The sequence below is a fragment of the Leptosomus discolor genome, chromosome 1 (assembly GCF_034619465.1).
Source record: "Leptosomus discolor isolate bLepDis1 chromosome 1, bLepDis1.hap2, whole genome shotgun sequence".
NCBI classification, from domain to species: domain Eukaryota; kingdom Metazoa; phylum Chordata; class Aves; order Leptosomiformes; family Leptosomidae; genus Leptosomus; species Leptosomus discolor.
Window position 1 is genome coordinate 4,608,955 of NC_141391.1, and position 23,570 is coordinate 4,632,524.

General features: G+C 43.1%; 1 protein-coding gene across 4 annotated transcripts in view; it reads right to left on the reverse strand.

Annotated features, from left to right (window-relative positions):
- Positions 1 to 23,570, reverse strand: part of TENM4 (teneurin transmembrane protein 4) — a 358,687-nt gene that overhangs the window by 99,924 nt on the left and 235,193 nt on the right. For all 4 annotated transcript variants that reach the window (XM_086481677.1, XM_086481675.1, XM_086481674.1 and 1 more), the window contains 2 exons: positions 17,548 to 17,694; positions 1,229 to 1,445 (listed from right to left, as the gene is read on the reverse strand). In XM_086481677.1, coding sequence (XP_086337803.1) covers positions 1,229 to 1,445; positions 17,548 to 17,694 — 364 coding nt within the window. The remainder of the gene's footprint in view (positions 1 to 1,228; positions 1,446 to 17,547; positions 17,695 to 23,570) is intronic.

A 23,570-nucleotide genomic window follows, 5' to 3' on the forward strand; every position in this document is an offset into this window, starting at 1 on the left:
GTCTGGACTGTTCAGTATCCAGAACCTGCAGTCTTCAGAATGCTGATGAAATACAATGGTTTGTGACATAATGAGTGCTTGGCCTTAATCTGAATCACTGTTGTCAGCTGTCTTGGACTCTGAAGGGCTTGGCAGCAAGACAAATCAGGGAAACTATCACATCAGGCCAGCTCCCTGACACTGGCGTGCTCTAAGTGGTTCATGTCTGAGGTCAGGCTGTAGACCACCGGAGATGGCGATACATGGGAGGTGGTGCCCAAGGGATGCTGGCAATGTCCCTTCATGAAAGAGCATTAGGTCAGACCCAGAAGGGCCTGAGAGGCCCGCTGAGATGCAAGTGCTGAAGTAAATACCCACACGAACACGAGGGCTGTATATCTTCAGTGCCAACCTGTTCACAGCTATGTGTGGGAAAGCTGAAAGTAAGCAGTTAATGATGGGGTGGAATTCAACGGAGTCCAAACCTAAGTGTTGAGAACCACCTCCTGGCTCAGGGTCACAACTTCTGAAAGGCAACATTCAGGTCGGACACTGAATGATCTAAGAATCTGACACCCTAAGGTATGCATTATGGTCTCCTGCTACAAGCACATGATTTTAAAGGGATGACCTCCCCTCACAGCCAGGCATGTACTTAGACAAATGGTTGAGATGCAGTCACAGAAGTGGACTGTGTAAGATTTCTTTGCCAGTTCCTGTTTCCTGATGATGATTGCAGTGATAAACAACGTCTCAGTATTAAAACCAATCTATATTCAAGTGATTGTTTATATTGGAAGTCACTCTAACAGCCCTCCCTAGACTGTAAGATTTTCTTCAGTTCTTTTGAGGTCTCTAACAATCACACTATAGGTTGTAAATAGCATTCTAGTTTCCCTCTCTTTTGGCTCTGTCAGTGGAAGAAGTTCTGCCATTGGTGTTTACTACGTACTTCTGGAAAATGTCAGTCACTTGAGCAAGAAGAGTCCTGCTGAATGGAAGGCTTTCACTCCTTGAAGTAAGAGAAGGCAGGAAAGATGCAACTGCCCATATGCATTGGGAGAGAAGTATCTTCCCTTACTGGCTGTCACGACATTGCAGATGAGGAGACATCATCCACCAAATTCTTCAGATATCTACTTTCCTTAGACAATTTCCGTGTTCTGCCTTTTGCTGCTATTCTATGTCTTAAAATGGCCAAGTGGCTTATGCTTTACCTCTTACTGAATCAAAACCAAAATTCACTTACCCTCCTTCAAAAGGATTGTCTCCTGGGATGACATGAGTGCTGTCCTTGCCGATCAGGAACTTGATCCGATCGTAGAACGAATGCAAGCTCTGCTGGGAGACAGGGGCTTGCGTCTCTTGGATGATATCCAGGGGGTCTGGGGAGCCCAGGCACAGTGCATTGACATGGCACAGTGGCTGCAAGCAGCAGTCTGGGTCCATGCAATCCACCAGGCCATCTGAAAAAGGTAAGGAAGATTTTAGAGCAATGGTAAGATGGAGTGTTGTAGACTTCAGGGTGCAAGAACTCTTTCCAACGCACACAACAGAGAAATGTGAATTTACACCTACATAGAGTAAGTCCTGTTCCCTTAAAGCCCCAATAAAGCACCTCAAATATGCATTAATATGTAACATTAATATGCATTAATATGTAACATTAATATGCATTACTATGTAGTATATGAAAACACACACATACACATTAGATTAGACCCTAAAAAAAAAAAGCATCTTTGAGGTCAATTCTGGGATATGCCATTTCACATCTCAGTCACTCAGATATCTCCAGAGCCCAAAAAGGTGGTTTTTTTTCCTGTCAATATATAAATGACTTTTTTACACTAGTCCTGTTCCCATTGCATCACACCAAAGCTATCGGGATCACTTTCAGCAGGACTAAATAGTGAATAGAGCCATGGTATCTACTAAGGCTACAGAGAGATCTACACATGCAACCCACCAAAGATTCTGTCCAGATAGATGAGGGAGTAAGGGAGATTTTGCTGGGAAGGTTCAGTCTTTTTTGGCCTTTGTCACATTTATTCCATGTAGACTCAGAGCAATAGATGACCTCAAATTCTTAGGATATAAATCTTGTACTTTCAGCACCACTAAATTAATAATAACAACAATAATCGCAGTGGACCCACATGAGAAAAGCTTGCCAAGCGTACTCTAGTAAAATGAGGGGTTGCATATCTGTCAAGTCATCAAACACACAGACAGTACTACTTCCCCTCCCACTGCCAGTGCAGCATTCCCCAGCTCATTTTGAGATGCCGCTGTTCATTGCAAACAGCTTAGTAAAAAGCGGTGACAGGAAAGGAAATACAAAAAAAAAGCTCAGAAGAGGTTTATTGAAGCATCACATTTAGAAATAAAAGTTGTTAGCGTGTAGTAGAGATGGATCTTTAAATCAGATAAGGGAACTGGATGGTTTTGTTCTGGGGTAATGGGATATGGAGCCCTTCACTTCCAACTCATCAGTTCAAGCAAGACAGGTTGATAGTGAATGAAAATTGTTACCATGTGGTGGCTGTTCAAAGACCTATGTGAAATGAGTGGTTGGTTTCAGAGTAGCTGCTGGGAACTCTATACATCAGAGAAACCACCTTTGCAGCTAGCATCCTGCTAACGATTTCAGCATAGAGGCAAGAAATGAACATGCTTGGAGAGCAACACTGTCCTGAGAAGTAGGTCTCTCCTGAAGTGGGATGAGATTTGGAGTTGTCGGGAAAATGTATTTTTTTATTTCAAAGAAACAGTAAATTAAAACAGGACAGTTTGTCATTATTACAGATCGTGAGCTTCAGTTTCATCCCAGTTATACCAGTGTGAATTAGAAGTCCTTTCACTAATGTTATTGGCATTACTTTGAAGTCACTATAACGTAAATAGGATGAGAATCTGATCTGTTATTATCGTTCTAGTACTTACGATGGCTTAAACGTCATGGACTAGGATTCTGTTGAGTTATACCTGTTTCATCCTTGGAAGATTTTAGTGTCATAAAACATCACTGGCAACATCACCTCATGTGGTTACCCATACACAGAAAATGGAACAAAAAGCCTGTTCAGCATTCCCAGAGCTTCCAGTCTACGCGTGGGTCAAAGTGCAACGAATATCTGCTCTGTGTAGACATACACACACACACACTGACTCGTTTTCACAAGTGCTCTGCACCTGCCATTAATGATAATGGGAGCAGTGTTAGATTAGCAAAAGTGCTTCTGAAAATCCCATTTGTTATCCTTACCTCTGTCTGTTCTGATATCTCGCCATCTTTATGACTCCTTGCAAAATTGCCACAAAAATTTATCAGCTCGGGCACAAAACCTACCCATCTGCCTTTTCTCTTGATGACTAGTGATAATGAAAAAGAACTAATTACGTTTTATTTGCCCATTAAAAAAATGACTCGCTGCAGACGATTAGGCCAGTAGGATTCTGGAAGGTCAAATCTCAGATGGAGTTTGAGAGACCGTTCACAGAATAAAGACCTGCACAGATGTAATATGCTTATCCATAGCTACCTGATAGAAAAAAAAAAAAAAAAAAGACTGAAAAAAGACAACCAACCAGCCTTCCTGCTATATCGACTAAAGTTTCAAGCAAGATAAAATGTTGTCATTTTCTCCCACACATTAATAATGTTTTCTAAGGCTACAGACACTCTACTGAGAGGACGGCAAACCAGCTGTACCATACCTCTTCATTACCCTGTCTTTATTCCAGACATCAGAAATGTGTTTTGGGACCTGAAGCTGCAAGATAGCAAGGAAATGTTGTTTTTTGCAAGGAACAGCAGATAAATGTTTGAAGAACAGATGCAGAGGACAATGTTTTGTACAGGTGGGAATGCTGAGGTGTCATCTGCAGATAAGTCTTTCAACTAATGTGTTTCAGGCCTGTATGGAATAAGTTGGGGGTAATTACACCGGAGAGGTTTGTCACTGACATCTTAAAGTCATTAAGGTCCTCAAGAGCTGAAACAGGGTTTAGCTACTCAGCTCCCTCCAACATCAACCACAGTCTCAGGCCAAAGCATTTCTTTCACTTAGAAAATGTAAAGGACATTTTTGTCTGAGCTATGGAAAGAGCAAGAGTTAAGCTACAAACGGATCATAAATAGTGATGTCTCCATCTGAATAATGTTTTCTTGTAATTTATTATTGTCCACAAGTGATCCAAGGGGTGCCCTACAGTGAATTGTAAGGAGGTACAATGAAATTATACACAGCTATGACTTCTCGTGCCTTGAGATTTCTCACCGGATCCATCAGAAGACTGAGGATAAAGCGACACCTGCAAATAGTTCCCTACCAATGAAGAGCAAGGCATTCAGAGAGCTGCATGGATTAATAGACAATAAAATCAGAGCAAAATAAAACTCATGCTTTAATGGTCCAAATAGACCAAAAAAAAAAAAAAAAGTGGGAAGCCAGCACCAGCAGAAAAGGAAAATACAGCAAGTTATAATCTCACAGAACAATATGAAGTTGTATTTTCAAATTTGGAAATTTATAAAGTGTAAAGGTGATTTTTTTCTTAGAACTTACTGCAAAATTTTCAGAGAGAGGTAACAGAAGGAGCTGAACATGTGGCCATCCTAAATTTTGCAGCAGCAAGGCCACAGAGACCCATGATCCGTGCGTGGATTCCTAACCCCGGTAGCTCCCAGAGCACGGGTACGCAGCACAGTAAGTTCTCAGCTATGGCCATGTTTATACAGCTCTTGGTTTTAAAAAGTGGCACCTCCCTTACTCTACATGTAGCCATAACAAGAGAACAAACGCGTTACTGAGTTATCTCCATGCAAGGTTGAAAGTCCTGCACAGAGGGATTACAGTAATTCATGTGCTTTAAGGTCAAAGAGGCTACTATGATCAGCTCGTCTGACCTCTTATATACACAGGCTGTTCGCTTCTTTTTCCCTCAGAACTGGATTAAAGCCTGTCTTTTAGAAAGATATCTCATATATCAAAGACAGCTGATTACAGTGAGTCCACCACTTCCTCCAGTAAGCTATTCAAACGCTTCATTACTGCCAGGAAACCACATGTTATTTCAAGGTTGAATTTGTCTAACTCCAATATCCCACCACTGGAACTTTGCCTTTGTCTGCGAGCTTACCAATATCTCCTTCTGCCCTGCATGCTCAGATGTCTTTTCCAAGTGCAAGGCCCTCCACACAGAGCAACAATCCATTTCAAACCTCAGATGAGGAAGATTAAACTTCCCATTGTAAGGTTTATTTTCCATTCGCTGGATTTTTTTGTGTGTGTGGCAGCCTTTGATCTCTTTCCAGTAATTTCTCATCTTTTGTTACGTGTGGGCACCAACACTGGACACAGAACTGTGGCAGCAATACTGGGTACAGAAGAGAGACCACTTCCCAACTTTTGGGTTTTCATACCTCGAAGGTTCACAGTAGCCTTTTAGCAACAGCACTGAGAACTCATGTTGAGACAATTATCTCCAGTGACCTCTAAATCCTGTTCTGAGTCATTGCATTTCAAGAGTCTCCCAACCCATAAGTATAACTTGCTTTCTTTGTTCCCAGGGGTATTATCTTGCATTTTGCTGCATTAAGAGCCATTTTGTTTGATTGTGACCTTGTAGCAATGTGAGTCAGATCACTCTATATCTAAATGATCTGGGAACACTATTTACCACCATATCAAGCTTGAGGTGACCTGAAGATTTTACCAGGGTAGACATAAAGTTTATTCTAGGACCATGATGAAAATGCTTGAATAGGGTTGGATGCTACAACCAGTTCCAAGGGATCCCTTCTGAAACAGCCTTAATCATGGATGCCTTTCAATTAACAAATTAATTCTGAGATCTGTCACTGAGCCAGAGTTTACGCCATCTCTTCTGTTCCTTATTATTTCTATGTAATAAGAGTTTTTACATCTTTAAGATGTTTTATGCATCCTATATAAACATACGTGTCCTCTTGGCATTCCTGCCAAAAATAAAACTCTTTTGCCACACCTCCTTTGCATAAAGCCATGAACCAAATACTTTCTGCAATCTCAGAGTTACCATGGGGTGAATCATCACCGCCTTTGTGGAAAGTGAGCCACTGGCAAGACATTGCCATATTGGTAAATAACGTGATCAACGGTTTGTATCTTTCACTAAGACTCATATAATCACAGAACAAGGAAGATTGGATGAGACCTCTGGAGGTCGTCTTGTGAATCCTGTCTCATTCCCTTCAGAGAGGGACAGACACGAAGGGAGCTCAGCAGAAAGCCTTCCTTTTCTGCCACTGAGGATAAAGCAGCTCCAATTTATTCAGTTAACATTATTTTTTAGGGTACCAAGTCCACTTTGATCAGATCATCTGCATATCACTAGACAGTGCATTTTACTTTGGGATTACTTCATCCAGCTTGTATATTGTGGGGGGAGTTGGAATATTGTTTTTAGAAAGATGCTCTGTATCATTTTAAAGACTGCAAATCCACCAGTCCCGTTAGTGAGGTCTTCCAAACACTGCCTTAGACTGTAAACTCTCTGGGATCAGAGACTGTCTTTTTATTTTCTGTTCATGAAACATCTGCTACCGTTCCAAAGGGCCCTGAAGTGCCAGCACAACCCAATGAAATGACCACAATTCTCATTAAAGATTTATGTCTGCAATGTATTTTCAGCCTGTTCTCCATGCAAGCATTGCTTCATGGAAAGGACTAAACTCTAAAGCTATTTGTGCCTTCTTGGAGCAGGGCCTTGGTCCAACAAGAACGAAACTTGCTTAACACCAGATGGAAAACACCTGATATTAACTGACTTTAACACTCGCTCTGTAGCAACTGGGACAGCTACATTAGATAATGACAATAGATCTGAATGTTGATCTTACTCAGGAGTTTCACAAGATACTCAATATCATAACTGCCTTCCAGAAATAGTCACCTGGATGCCAAATTTAAGATGACCTAAAATTGCTTGCTTGTGAGGAGTGGCTGACACACCAGAAGGCTGTGCTGCCATTCAGAGCAACCTGGACAGGCTGGAGAGCTGAGTGGGGAGACATTTAATGAACTACAACAAGGGCAAGAGTAGAGTCTTGCATCTGGGCAAGAACCACCCCATGTACCAGTCTAGGCTGGGACTGAGTTGTTAGAGAGCAGTGTAGGGAAAAGGGACCTGGGGGTCCTGGTGGGCAGCAGGATGACCATGAGCCAGCCATGCGCCCTCGTGGTCAAGAAGGCCAATGGCATCCTGAGGTGTATTAGAAGGGGGTGGTCAGGAGGTCGAGAGAGGTTCTCCTCCTCCTCTCCTCTGCCCTGGTGAGACCCCATCTGGAATAGTGTGTCCAGTTCTGGGCCCCTCAGTTCCAGAAGGATGGGGAACTGCTGGAAAGAGTCCAGCGCAGAGCCACAAAGGTGATGAAGGGCGTGGAACATCTCCCTTATGGTGAAAGGCTGAGGGAGCTGGGTCTCTTGAGCTTGGAGGAGACTGAGGGGTGACCTCATCAATGTTTATAAATACGTAAAGGGCGAGTGTCAGGAGGATGGAGCTGGGCCCTTCTCTGTGATGGCCAATGACAGGACAAAGGGGCAACGGCTGGAGCACAGGAGGTTCCACATTAACATAAGGAAAAACTTTTTCACTGTGAGGGTGGCAGAGCACTGGAACAGGCTGCCCAGAGAGGCTGTGGAGTCTCCTTCCCCGGAGATGTTCAAAACCTGCCTGGACGCGTTCCTGTGTGACCTGCTGTAGGTGGTCCTGCTCTGGCAGGGGGGTTGGACTGGATGGTCTTTTGAGGTCCCTTCCAACCCCTGACATTCTGTGATTCTGTGATTCTGTGTGACCCACCACTTTCTGAAAATTGTGCCCTTTATGATGTTTAATTAGAATGCAAAAAAAATACAGAAATTTTGAAAATCTGGAGCTACTGGGGTCAGCGTGGAGGACTCAGGGCTGTGTCTTGCTTACTCTGCCCACCAGAGGTGGGATAGAGGATCACCATAGGTCACGCTCTCCGGTATTTACCACGCAAGCAGCTGCAGGATCCAAGCCCAAAGTAATTATCTTCTCAAGAAAACAACAAAGAAACTGAACCTGCTCCAGGTGTGTTATGACAGGAACAATGGTAAGCACCAGATCTGCCAGGCGGTTGGTTAAATGGGACATCACGCTCCTTCCCACCCCAGCATGCAGGATGGGGCAAGCACTGAGTAACTAAAGGAGTTTTGTGACTCCTCCTTGCCTGTAAGCCTCCACGTCCAGGCTCTCCAGCTCCCCTGAAAGCCTGCTCTCCTAGGAGCGGCATGTAACCAGCCACTAACTGACTGGAATAACTGGGTGCCTATCGAACACCATCGCTTATTAGGAGAGGCAGATCTTTTGGCTTGCTTCTAACTATGCTGAGATGAGCATGACATATCCCCTCCCCAGAACAAAAACTAATTGTCACGTTCACAGCTACGACTACCCTGCAAAATAATTACTCTGCAGCAGCAATGGGGCTACTGTCCCTGCATTCCTCGGGTTGCTGCTGCGCTCGCTGGCTGCAAAGTGCTCACAGATCCCACAGCAGCCTCATTCCTCTTTCAAGCCTCATGCAGTCTAGCTTCCAAGTCCCTCACCCACCACCACGCAGTGCCAACAAGGTGTCAAGGATTAGAGTTTTGTACAGAAGCAAAGGGCTGGTTTTGAGAGACTGCTTCTGCAGTAAACAAGATCAGCCGAGAGCTAATAAAATTTCAAATTAGCTGTGACTTTTCATGGCCCCACAATTGTGCTGGCTGATTTAATGGGCAGCGTCTCAGCTCGCTGAGATTGAATAATTGAGCATTTCTACAGAGTTATGGATGCTGCAACAAAAATCCGTCATGCTAACATCAACAACAGAATGCAAATAACCTTCAGCCAGAGGTGTTATTGTGTGTTTAAGCAGACTCTGACAGGTGCTGTATGTCAAGTGTCGGGCTGGAACAGGCAGGCCACAGGTAGGGATGGACCCGTTTGTAGGCAGAGAGCATCCTGTGAACCGTGACACACATGGGGAGCCCCGGACACACAGGCAGTCAGGAGGAGGCGAGCTTAAGGAGCCTTATTAGAGTAAATCTGGGGAAGCATTTTGACAAATTCAAGGATTGCTCCTGCTAAAGATCATGAGACTTTTTGACTGCAGTGGGAAAAGCCTCTGTGAAAACCTGTACTAGGCAAAGCACAACTAGAAAGAAAAATAACAATAAAACCCCATTGTCTTTCAGGATTATTTCCATCGCCAATGAAAGCCTAAAATGCACTGATTATACAAATAATTGCTTCTCTCATCTCATCCAGTTCTTACCTTTCACATTCCCTTCTTTGCCATTCACCAGGCAACATTATCACTTTTTTTATGGGGACACTGTCTTATCCTGTGATGCTTTTGGACGTATTACTGGGAGAGTTTGGATGGAGAAGGTTTAAAATGCAAGTGCTCAAAGGTAAAGCTAACAGTGTTCGTCTCACCCTTGAGCAAGCCAGGTTTTACCCTTCTAGGTCTAAGTCTAAGCTCTGGTGAAACAGAGACTAAAAGAATGGCTCAGTACTTCTGCACAAAACACAAGTTATTGTTCATGTGAACGGCTGTGCTGATGAAGGTTTACAGGAGTAATGGTGTTCTGCCCTGAGTTGAGGACCGACACTCAATTTAATTCAACTGGATTTGGGGAATAAATAGGTTTCACTCAAGCACTTTGCAGAGAACAATTTTACCTATTCAACAACAGAGTTGTAGCTGCTGGCCCCACTGTAAGGAATCAAAGGGAAACAAAAGCCAAATGTAAGGAATAACAGCAATGTGACTGTCCACCCGCTGTGACCATGTTAGCTATTAATGTTCTCTTCACTCTTCCTATCCCACCTGCTCTGTTTTGATTTTGCCTGAACAAGGTTCTCACTGGTTGTATCCTGGCTACATTAGATTGCTGGCTGCCTGGGAAAGGAATTGCTCTCGCATCTTTCTCTAAGTGCTCGGCACATGTTTGCAAGTTCAAAATAATGTAGTCATATGTAATAGTAATCATGTATTTGAATTACAGGGCTCCTTGGGCGCTAGTGCAGAAACAGAGCTCTGTCACTACAGAAATACCCTGCAGAAAGTTCCTCCTAATCCAGAGCTGCATCCTTTTTTAAAAAAATCTGGAAAGAAAAAGAAGTGGAAGGAGGAAATGACAGAAAACACATGATAATTACCACTAGCTGGGCACAAACCAGAGCTGCAATAATGTGTTTAGAGTCTACAAGTTCACAGCATCCCCCAACTCTGGAGAATACAGTTGATGCAGCTGGGCTGCATCATGGGCTTCTTCCTTTCTCCAGGCAGGCTTTTAACAAAGGGACTTACATATTGCACAACAAGCAAAGTAGTGCAATCTGTGTTTTGAGTAAAATTCATGAATCTGAGCAAGGCATGTGAGGGCCCTTCCCAGCAGAGGAGAGACTAGTATTCAGACAGGGCAGTAAGCATAGGTTGCTTAACCCGATCAGTGGTCATGCAACACTGTACCCGAAAGTGCCTCCTTCAGGAGCCAAAGCACCTCTCAAACTGATTCCTCCGAGAAAAAGGGACTCAGAGCTTTGACATTTTTTGTGGGAGCAATGGGTTCACACCCTCAGCAGCCCAGATATCCTTGTCACCAAGGTCTCTCACTTTCCTGGCAAGTGCTGCAAGTGTTAAGCTGCTGCTGAAAAGTTTACCCTAACATACTCTGTTGACTGAATGCAAGGCAATTCAAGCAATCATCTGAGCATAGCTTGGAAAGTGGCCTCAGATAAGTCAGATACAGGCACGTTTCTCAAACCCTGGACAAGAGGAAAGTGGCCATGCACTTTATGCACCCTGAGCACGCTCTGAGCAAAACCTTTGTTTTTTAAGAAGACTTTCTGCCCCAAGGAGGAGGCAAGAGTCTGCCTCAGGTGCTAAAGCAGGTCTGGTAGAGCTTTCCTGAATTTCTCCGTTGAGTATTGGTGCCCCAACTCTGTTTAAGGATCTTTTCAGGTGCAGAAACGCTTTGTGAAATGTGTGTCCAAGCCTGTCTTTTCTGAAGATGGTTCATGTCACCTTTTGTTACACCTTATATACCAGCAGTGCCTCCTTCCCATGAGTAACTTCCCTCATTTCAGCGGACAATGGTAGGTTCCTTTTGACACAGAGGACACGTTCATCGTTTCTTTCTGAATCTATTCGTCAAAGGCATTTCATTAAGACTAGTTAAAAGTACCAGGAACTCTCCCAAGCTGTCAAGAAAACTCACAGCTGCTGCTGGATCCTCAGTTCACAACACATCAACCTCCATAATGGCATAGCCAACACCTGCTTCTGGATGCTGTAACGCCGAGGCTCACACCGCCCTCCTGATGGCCCCAGTGCTAACAACCAGCAGCAGGTGATACCGAAGTGTTACCGTCCAACACAGAACCAGCAAAGAGCTGAAACCTGAAAATGTGAAGCGGTCATTTTTTTCTCTTACTTGAGGAAAGGTTGATTAACAGTCGTCATAAAACAGAGGAAGAGAAGCTGGGTGATTTATAACAAATTATACCAGCTAGCCAATCTTTTCGGGTACAGCAGACTTTCTCATCTTTTTAGCAGTGCTTTCTGGTTCCTCCAAGATGACCCTGTTGTTTGACTGGATCTATCTGTGACGGTAAATGCTAATTTATGATGGCTGTTTTCCCAGGTGCGTTCAGGTCTCAACACTTCCCTTCATAAATGCAGCTAGCACATTAATGCATCATTTTTTATGGCTTCGAGGAAGCAGACAGCTCCCCCACCATGCCCAGGAGACAATCTTCTCATGCTATAAAAGCCTCGCAGGCAAGAAGTAAAGGTTCATAACTGTGCAAAAAGAAAAAGAAAATATCAGAAAGCACCCCACCACCTTGTCTGCAGCTCAAGCATTTGAAAAGACAAAGGTTTGCGTTCTGGGGTCCTCCTGGATTCTTTATAATTCCCTTTACAACCCTTCTGCCACCTTTAGGTGTAACTCTACGCACTGGCAAAGAGGAAAGCAGACTCTTGCCAGTTCTCTAACGCATTATTTGGAATGTGGTGGACAGGTGGTGGACACATGGGTGTTAAGAAGGCCAGTGTGCAGTGCCGAAATTCCTCTCGCTCAAGAATTTGAAATGCTGCTGTCCCAAAGCTTTATGCAAGTCTCCACCTGACTACAAGCACTACCTGATCCTTGAATGCGGTAAGCAAGACACGAAGCATTACCCTGTGGAGTTGCACCAATGGGCTACGGTACAGTTAAACAAACAGGATTGATTTGCCTCAGAGAACCCATTCCTGAATTATGTCATCCCTGAAGTGAGAGCTGGTTTCTAGTGGCAGCGATAACTAACACTCAGGGCTGCAAGGAAAGGCAAAAATCCTGTGTGCAGTGGCTTGGTGGCTCTGACCTGCTCACTGCTCCAGGGTTGGAAGACTAGGGCAACTTTTAGTTGTTCTGGTCCAGGAGCATAGAGGGAAGGAAAGCACCAGCATTGCTCCACCTGCTAGCTTTTGGGTTGCATTTGGTGGAGCACAGACTGAACTTGCACAGGCAAACCAGGGCCATGTGTACGTTGGAGCCCTGTGTTCGTGCTACGCTAAATGCATTGCAGGTAGCTGTCAGGAATGAGACATTACACTTCGCTACCACAATTCTTTCAGAAAAAGAGAACAGGATGGTTTATTTTCTTCACTCCCAAAGGAAGATCATTAACCAGGTGGCATGTAAGAAAGATGAAGTTGCAATAATTCTATGTAATGGTGTGCAATATATGTTAGGATAGGCCAGCATTAATTGACTGGGAAGATTATCTATTCATCTGTCTATCTATCCATCTGTCTATCTATCTAATTAAATTATCCTGCAGTAATAACTAACACAAGCCTTTGGAAGTGTTTAAATTGGGAAGAGGCAGCAGAGAACAGAAGACAACTGAACATCAACCTCTAATGAATATGAAGGGTTAGACAATATTAGGAACATTTATATTCCAGACATATTTTTCATCTGAGGAAGATTCTTGCCTTTCACAAGTAAAGTAGATTCACTTTGCACAGAGTTCAGCAGCTGTTTAGTGACTGGAATTGTTCAAAGCAGGAAATGAAGGATGTGGTGACTTCTCCTTTCTGGAGAACCAGCAAGATTTACTCTATCTGGAAGGCTTGGCTACTCTGGAAAAGCCCCAAACAATTAAAGAGGCCCTCATATGAATTTACTGTGTTGATCAGACAGAACTTTTAGACCAAGAGAGCAATTTAGTTTAATATCTGTAATTCTCCCATGATTTCAGGACAGTCCGGTGTATCCAAAGAGTGAAATAGGGAACTGGCCAGCTCTCTGGCTCTTAATATGGAGGGAGTCATACAGCTTTGCTGCCCAGTAGCATATCTGTGAGACTGTGAAGAATATCCTCTCCTCTTCCCCTTAATTTTTCCTGTACACTCTATTCCTAACAGAGGAGCCCACAAATGCAACAGAGCCCATATTTAGCCTATGGAATACCAGCCTCTTTTCAAGGCTTGTCAAATGCCATTAACTCTACTCCTAGGACTTGTCACAGAAGATAATTCCCTTGGTCTTTTAAACCTTCAAACTTCTTATTTTTCAAGCACATGACAGAGCACTCAGTGTGGGGTGAGACAGGACTACTTCCAGGTAGTGAGTGTTTGCAGTCACGAATTAGAGAGGTTATTTTCTGTCAAAGAGAGGCAAGAACCACTTTTCTCAGCTTGTTTTAAGGAAGCACCTTCCATTTGTTGTAATACAGGTGGCCTCTTAGGTCAAATGTGCAAAATCCCAGCCTTTTACCCAGATTGTTAAAGCTCTGTCACTGCACTGTTTCCCTTGACTGATACTGGATGATCGCCTGTTCTCAGTTACTCGCTACAACTGCTTTCAAGTTGATGGGCTTTGTGTTTAAAAGTGTAAATAAAGTGGACTTGGGTGTGAAAACTAAGTGCTAGCTTTGACAAATGACACTCCATGCGTGGAGAGAGGACTGCTCTCCCAGACACCTTTTTTCTAACCTGAATGAAGATTACATTTCACCGAGTTTCTTTCCCAGAGAATTCTGCTTAGCTTGTTATTGTTTGCCTGAACTGCCTCCAGATTTAAGAGGCAAACACACCCTGTAATTTGGTACCCGTCTCCCTCAGGGTATGATTAGGCCGGGATCTGATGAAAAAGATTCTGACTTCAGTTCCCATTATCCTGAGGAATTTCCGGCTGCAGGGACCTTGATTAGCAGACACTGGATACCACAGTGCGGGAAACCGCTTCCGATGAGCTCAGGCAGCGTGAAATCCTCCATGGCGTGAACGGCCCCACTGCTGTGTCTCAGCTTTGAGAGATGCTGCTCTGAGCAGAAAGTGATCCGAAGGGCAGTGGTCATTAACCAAAAGTAGGCATCTATGAAGTGGTATCTGAAATAGCTCAGAGACATCTCTTCTCCCAAGTAACAGGTGACAGGATAAGAGGAAATGGTCTCAAGTTGAAACCAGGGGAGGTTTAGATTGGCCATCAGGAAGAATTTCTTCGCTGAAAGGGTTGTCAAGCGCTGGAACAGGCTGCCCAGGGAAGTGGTTGAGTCACCATCCCTGCAGGTATTTAAAAGGCATAGAATCATAGAATCATTCAGGTTGGAAAAGACCTTTGAGATCACCTGTTCCAACCATCATGAAGATGTGGTGCTTAGGGACATGGTACAGTGGTGGATTTGGCAGTGCCAGGTTAAAGGTTGGATCATAAAGGATGACCTTAAAGGTCTTTTCGTCTTGAAGGATGATCTTAGAAGTCTTTTCCAACCTAAATGATTCTATGATCTATTTCTCTCTGTGATGGTACCCACATGACTAGCTCAGATGTTTGACTTCTAAAGCTTCATGAAAGGACTACGATCTCCATTGCCTACATTCATGTACATTTGAAGACAAATGCAGCGATAGCATTGAAATCCTTCACACTGAACCAAAATAAACCACTTTTCTCCAGCCCTTAGCAAGCATCACTCCGGAGACTGCAATAGGATCCCAAAAGATGGAGAAGCCATAGTGCTCATACACATACTAGATGCTCTTTCAAGAGGCTGTTCAGGCCTACATCTCTTCAAAGGTCTTTGAAACACAGAAGTTTCCCAAGGTATAATATTTGTGGTGATAAAGTGGGTGCATCGAATATGGGCTCAATTTTGCTTCTAAACACAGGTGCCTAGTGTCATTTGAGTTGCCTTTGGATATCCGAGAAATCAAAGGCAGCTGTCACACATGAAACATATACGTATATGCTCTGCTAGAGATCCAAGTTATTGTGAAGGGGAAGCCAGAAGCCAGCTGGGGTACTCTAGTTTGCCTCAGATGGTGCTGGACAAAAGGCAACAGACATTAAGTTGGAACAAGGAAAATATTATTAGATATTAAGAGAAAAACATTTACTGTAAGGGCGGTCACATACTGGAGCAGGTTGTCCAGAAAAGTGGAATCTCCATCCTTGGAGGTGTTCAAGAGCTGACTGGACATAGCCTTGAGGAACCTGGACTAATTAGAACTGCTTTGAATAGGGGGTTGAACTGCTAGAGGTCTCTTCCAACCTAAATTATTCTAGAGATGTTCTACAAATGTCTCCATCTGTCTTGCTATAGAAATCAGCATAAAAACTAGGAAACAGGTCCAGAATCAGCCTTTCTTCAAGAGCTGATGTAACTATAGTCAAATCCCTGTGCTACACAAGGAACTTGGACTTCAAAGCAGAAGTGCCTCACCACTGCTCATGCCCCTGCATCTCAAGGGCTGAAATTCTAGATTTGAGCCCACATATACAAATTATCCATATAAATGTATAAAAATCAGTCAAGAAGGTAAACTTATACCACATATACCACTGTTCCACTTGCCAGCTGAGGAGAGTCCTTAGCAGTAATGTAGCAAAATCAAAAGAATAGCAAAGTGTATGACATGGATTATCTATAACCTGTAATGCACACCACGTACACGTATTATTTTTAGTGTACCAAGAGTAAAGTCAACGCTCGTTTGTGGGCTCTGACACACGAATAAGCTGTCACAAGGCAATATGTTACAACCTACCAGTTGCTCTGCTCTAGCTGCGTACAGCACTGCTCCACACAAGTTCACCAAATGCAAGCTAGCAGCTGATGCACGCTAACTTGTAAGCATGTCAATGCCTATTCTCTCTCCCGTCTACCTCTGCTGTCCTGCAGGCTAGCAAGGGGACAAACAGCTCGTTTCAAGGTGAGGGTAACCCAGTTACAAGGTTAGCACCTTGAACCAGGAGATACGAGGAATGGTGTTCCACCAGCCTCCCAAGTCTGGTCATGCTCTTTTTGATATCATACAGATGTGGTCTATACCAGGCTTCCCTCTCTTTCTTTCTAAAAACTTCACAGGGGTTTTGTTAGTATTTTTTTTTCAATGGAAACTGGGATTATCTTTGGATCTATTTACCATAATTTTACACATCTGATGTGATGAACTTTATTGCTGCCCTGTGTCAACTGTAAATAGGAAAGACGAGTACAATGATATCCAGTTTCATGTAAGGCAAAAAGCGACCTTTATTTTATAGTGTGTACTCTCCGTATGGTTCTCCAATTTTTTCCATCTTTTCTAAAGGGATAATTTGGTCCATTTGCCATGCCAGATGTGCAGAAGTATTTTAAGTATTCAATCAGAATCCCAGTTGCTGTGAAGCAGATAATCACAATCTTGGCTCGGCTATTTTTATTTTTTTTTTCATCTGTGCTGTTCTTGTGAATATGATAAAACAGAGGCTTGGAAAATGCAGTCTCCACTTCACAGTCTGGGTCCTGGCCCAGACTTGTGGTTTACAAAGCCTTTTGCTGAGTGACAACAAAACAAATTATGCAGTCTCCCTTATGCCTTAAATTTAATATCTCATCTCCTGCCCTCTAATTCAAACCTTCACACTGCACCAGGGTTTCCTTTGTAATGAGATAACTCTGAATATTAAGTTTGCATTACGCAGAGCTATTATTCACATGCCTGACATCATTACAGATGGAACTGTAATCAATAAAACGTGGCTCGAGAGGGATTGGATGGCTTGTGGGCATGGGGATCAGTCGCTGAAGCCTCTAAGTTTCTGCAAAACATCCATCCCAAGTCAGTAGTGACCTACCAGAGAGCTGTGATGAAAACCTCAGGCAGTGAGGCCAAAGTTCGAACAGTCAGGGACGTCTGCTGTCTGAGGTGGTCCCATCATGTCACCGCTGAGCCACTTGGCTGGGGTGGAGTGATAGGACGAGTGCATAGCCTCTGCCTGTTCTCCGGTATATGGACTTGATTTGAGGATAAACAAACCTCCCTCTTCAGCCATGGCACCCCAAGTCCAAATCCATTTCATTTGAATTCAAATCCACTCTGGCTGAGTCAGCCTGGCAGACTTCGCTGTCTGTTCTCCACCAGCTGTCAAAAAACAATCTGCCCTGCAGAACCAAGCCCAGCTGACTGTTCGCTGCGCAAGGTTTATAGGCTCTGTGAAGCCTGACATATCACATGTGCTCATGCCCTACCTCCGTCGTTGTCTTTCCCATCGCCGCACGCTGTCTCCATGGAAGTATCGCAGCCCGCTCCTCTCCAGCCCAGCTGGCAGACACAGTGCCAGCCGTTCATGTCCAGAGTGCATCTGCCATTGCCGTTACACAAGCCAGGGCATCCCTCTGCAAGGCAAACAGCCACACGTTCAAATGCACTGGAAAGACAAAGCAACGCAGCCTGGAAAGAGGCTAATTAAACAGCTTTCCCTCTTTGATTTCAGTTTATTTCTCCACTCCCGCTTGGTGTCTTCCCACCTACAGTGAACTGTCCCAGTTCAGTACCAGGACGGTGGTGCCCACTCAATGGGCTGCTATCTCCCAGGAGCTCCTCTCAGCACAGTCTCATTAATTGGATGGAGGGAATGGTGAGCTTCAGGGAGGCAATGAGATTTTCCTGCTTCGTTGGTTGCAAAACCCACCCTGCCCTCTGAGCCTCTAAAAGCCTTTACTTTGTAAGACCAAGATTTAGGGTTACCTAAATGGCATGTGGGGTTAAACTTCCTAACACCCCGTGGGATAAAGCAGCTGGCTTTCAGCAATACTGAGACCTCAGACTGGTTAGCAGTCAAAGCTGGCTGGAAAGGGAAGGCAATTCCTATGTTTAAAAATATTTGGAGAACATCCAAATTCTCTACTGTAGTCATTTTGGGTGGGATTCATCTCATCTATAATGGAGATACCCTCAACTCTCTGTAGTCAGCAGAGAAACAGACTGCCCCATGGCATAAATCCCCTCGTGTGTGTGAGATGCCCATACTGATGAGCTGAAGCACGCTCTGGAAACACCCATTTCTCCCCAGTGACTAGAGAGAGCCCGGCACAGAGGCAGGCATTTCTTTGATAGGTGATAAAACTTAGGGGGATGAACACCAAGCTCCCAGTCTGCTCACTAGGGGTTTGATTTTCTCATCTGATGACCTCCTGCCGAGATTTCCCTCCTTTTTTTTGCTGCCCCAAGAAAATAGAAGCGTTATTTCCACAGTAAGCAGCGGTGTGAGGGAAGACGCTTAGCTTATACAGTTCTGGGGGCTTTTTACCTGCAGAGCTCAAAAATCTTTACCAAGAAGCTGTCAGAAACGTAAGACACATTTTACAGCTTAGGAAACTGAAGTGCAAGGGACTGAAGTGACTGTCAAGGTCACTCAGCAGGAACGATTATACGAGGAACACAATTCAGTCTTCCTGAGCCCTGTTTTAAGGCCCTCTCTATTTATACGTGTTGTGCAATCCTGCCACATAGTTTGAGTTTCTTCCAGCCCTCAGCTTTGCAAGACAGGTTTGTTTGTGAACCTGTGCAAACAACACAGACTTATCCTAAAGGGTGACACGGTGATGGCGAAGAGGTGTGTGTCGTTGCAATATCTGGCTGACCGCATGATGCGCGAGGGTCTGCCCAAGAAGTGCATGTAGAGCACACCACGTCGTCGTGTCTCCTGCGCTGGGGAAATGTCGTTCAGAAATGCCTTTTATCTAAGGAATTGTGTCGTGGTGAACTTAACGTCATTTCTAGGATTGTTTTTCTAACAAGTGACAGATTTACATGGATCAAACGAAAAAAGGAACAAAGGTGTCAAGGAAAAGTCCTTTAAAAGGTTCTTAAATAAACATATTTGTTGTATTTCAGTCTTTTAAAATGTGTATTCGAGGCGGGGCATATAATGTCTATGTGTATGTGTGAGCATGCTCATGTGTATGTGTGTTTTGGTATTTATACACTATATTAGCATTTATATACCACAGAAGAGCTATTTATAGGCCAGGCTACTTGAAATTCTCCATTTTAATATCCTGCCTTCAGTTACTCATAACAATGCCAAACTTTTAGCCATTTAATCTGACTTTTTTCCCATGCTTGAGCTAATTTATGTGTTTGTTCCCTTTACTTACTTTCACTACAAGCTGAAAGCATTCAGCTGTTTTGGAGAATGAGAGAGGAAGAAGTGTATTACTTATCAAAATAACTTCCTGAAATGACTTAGCTCGGTAGGTAATCCCACTTTGGAGTAGATAAATTCAGTTCGGATGAGACCATCCTGACAGTAGAGATAGGATTTTTTTCCCTCTCTTTATAAATCTGACTACATTTGTCTAGAGGAAAAACCTCTGAAGAAATCTCACTTGATGTGTATTCTGCATGGCTCTATTAGAGCTCGGCTGGTGCATCATCACTGAGCACTCCCCATGTTTTTACTGCTTGGACTCTTTATAACCCATCCTAAAAAGCTCTTTTCTATCCTGCAGTTGCAGAGGCTGAGCAGGAAATCCTTGCAAAGGTGCTGTGGTGTTGACCTGCACAGGGACGGGTGGAGAACCAAAAATAGTTGGGTGACGAGAAGTTGAAGACCCCACCATAGGATGAGAGAAGAAGGGTTGGATGCCACTAGATATGACCCAACAAATAGTGTGTAATTCATGGAGCAGACTCTTACTTTCTGCAACGGGAAGAAGATAGGTTTTAGAAGCTGTTGCTGGGAGCTAAAGCCAAAAAGTTTCCTGGGTTTGGTTCCAAGTCATGTAGGAACAGATCTGAATCCCAGAAATGGTTTAAGTTAGGCCTATGAGGTTTCACATCATGAAAATTCAGAGGGAAAAGAAGGATTCCATTTTATTGGTTTTGTTTAGATTGTGTTTTGCATTTCATAATCTTTGGAACAAAGATCTCAAAAGCAAAGATCTAACATTATTAGACAGAAAAGATACTGTAGTGATTGACCACTTGCTCTGAGACTGACAAAATCAAAGATCTTCAAATGTCTCATCTGAGGAGTGTCCAGCAAGTATTAATATAACAGTAAAAATTAGGAGCTTAGATGGAACTGCATGTGCTCTGCTCTCCCAGGCTTAGGAAAGGGGGAATTTGGAATGTCAGAAAATAGCTGATATAATTTGGATGAGGCACCTTCTGCATCTAAATGAGAAGAGCTTGGTTTGTCTACTCTAGCACAGCAAAGGCTGAAAAGACTATGATTGTTTTACACAAATTCATGAAACAGATAAACAGTGAGAAGGGAAAACAGCTATTTAAGCTAAAGAGAATAATGCTGGCATAAGAACAAATGAACATAAACCAAGTACGAATACATTCTGGCTGGAAATTAGAAAGAAAAAGAAAATCATTTGCCAGGATCAAAGGAATGAAGTTTTGGAGTAGCCTCCCAGGAGAAGTATTGAGGAGAAGAAGCTTCACTTATCTAATCCATAGAGCTTGGTAAATTTAAATAAATTTTCACACAATGTGGCTGCCCTTGGTAACAGAAGACTGGACTCTAACCGAGGAGACCACTTTCAGTCTGATGTCTTTGAATTTTGTCTGAAATTCATTGTCTATATGAAATGTGTTTGAGAGAATTTCAATGGACTTTCACGATTTCCTCTGAATCTCCTTGATCTGGACCCAGAGAAAGTAAGTCAAGCATCTCTGAAAGCAGACAGACAGAGGAAAAGCATCAGTCAGGAGAGAAGAGACAGGAGAGAGAGAGCTATCTCATGAAACTATGCCTTCCCGAAGTATCTATTCCTCTTCTTGACTATTAACAGAATCCAGAGTGATCAGATGAGATACAAGCATCTATGCTGTGGATACCTGAAGGACGATAACTCCCACCTGTAATTTCATACACCACTGTCTTGGCATCTTTCAAGTCTAGAAAGTAAGTTTACGCCTTCCCACCAAGAAAAGAGTAATCTCTGGTTCCTAGTGAGATAAATCGCTTCCAAGGAGTCAGAAAGAACTGTTTCCTAGTAAGATAAACTCTTCCTTCTTTGCAGATTCATGAACATAAAAGTTTTCAGAAATGAACCATTACATTACAAGGTACAGGAAAGTACCAGTGCTGTGAGGATTAAATGGTACCTTTCCTGTGTCATGGGTTTGGTAGGAGAGCAGACAATTTTCAGAAGTAATGAGAAAGGAAACCATTAATAGAAAACACCACAATTAAACAACAGCTGTCTAGAGGACTTGTGCCTTCAGAAAGCTAGAAGATAACATGGGCATGTAGGCCAATATATCTAGGGGAATGGATCCATAATTACGTCCTACCACTTCTAAACTGGTTCACTGCATAAAGAAGACTTGACCACCACTAACTACAGAGATAGGAATGAACAGTATTCCCCATTCCACAAGCAGTGCACTTCAAAGCACTTGACGAAAAGATGATACAAATAAACTTGACCGTCTCCTTTCTCCCATGCAGGGGAATAAAGCAAAAAGATCATCTTGTCTCCAAAGTGCTTCTGAATATCAACACAGCAGGATGGCTTAAGCCTTACAGATCTACACCACCATAATCTTGCCGCTCTGATTTCTCTTAGCTAGAGTTACTAATGATCCATTATTCCTGTTTGCATTCGTTAACTGTATTTGGGTGACTAAGAGAATTAAATATATGAATAAGGCTTTTTGGGGGGTGGGGGGAAACCCCATATGTGGATTTCCAACTGAAGCACAGGAAAGCGCACACAGAAAGACGGTGATGCTGTGGGGCATTCAGAAAGACGTCAGGTCTGCCATGCAAGAGACAGTACAGAGCAGGAAAGCAATATAAAAAGTGGACTAATTGAACTAGACAAGAAAAAGAATATCAAGAGTCAAAGGAGACTGTCACCAGAGTAAGAAATTATCCTGCCATTTTAAGATTGTTGCTAAAATAATCTGCTGTTAATGATCTGTTCAATTAAGGCCTTCTCTAATTAGTCCAATTATAAACAATGTTCAATGGGATTTTTCTTCAAGCCAAGCCTCATTGCCACTAGAAATTGGACTTCAAAGATAAGGCTATTATTTCCCAGTAGGAAAGCACCGATGGATGTTCTGCCAAGTGCCAATAGACAGTGGTTGAGCTCTGCAATGAGTAGGACATGGCTGAAATGCAACATATGAGGACGCAAACACCTGGAGCTTGAGAGAACAATCAGCAAGTGACCTGCAGAAGTTCTGTAGGACTGAAGGGGAGGAGCAAAGCATCAGCTGATCCCTGCAAACTATGAGAAACCCTGTAAAGTGTCCTGAAAAATACTCAACTCTTAAACTACCACCATGATATTTTGTGATGCTGTAAAAGGAGGATTAAAGTTACTTGCCAGAGCTTCTATTGCTTCTAACTGCACAAATGGGGGAATTGGCTGTGATCGGACCTTGGGTTCTCGCTGCTTCTTAGACTTCAGGAACAGCCCAAAGAAGTCATCTTCACCCTGCAGCCATCCTCGAGTTCAAATGTTGTTCAGCATTTTTACATTTCAGACTAGCTGTTTAAATGCCTCACTATGGTGTTAATGGGATTATTTTTTAAGAGTGAGAATTGATAAGCAGCAATCGAAACGAATTATGTTGATGTACCATCAGCTCCAATGGTATTCTGGATGCAGAAGCTCTCTCTAAAATCAGCACCTCTTTATTAGTAGGCACCTCTTTTCATTTTAAGCATTACCAGCATTAATTAGGCCTTAGTTTAGAAGACTCCACTCCAATTCTAGTTAGAGCTTTCTGGTTTAATCATGCTGATGTTTGCTATTGAAACTTGCCCTCCAATTTAGAAAAAATTCTGCATCTTCTCTGACTTACTGGTTTATTGTGAAGCGGTAGGAAAGATTCAGCAGTAAATCAGGCTCACCCTTGACAACACAGGATTACTGGGAAAGGATTTCAACCAGAAAGATGTTAATAATTAAGAAAGCCAAAAGGGCATGAGTAATTTAGTTTTGAAAAATGCACACCATGCAGTTAGCCAAGTAAAAACCATGTACTTTTAATGTTTCAGCTATTGCTAATCTTTCCAGAAGAGGCCATGCATGGTAAGAGACAATCTTTTATTCTTAGCATGTTGCTTAACCTGTTACCCACTGAAATACTCACTAAATATAATGTGTCTTCATTGTGAGTCAAAAGGCTATCCAGAGGAAAAATGACAGATACAGAAGACTTAGTAAAAAAAATTTGGCCACTGAAGGGCAAACTAGTACTGAAGGTCCCTGGATCCAGGCTCTGCAGGTTGACT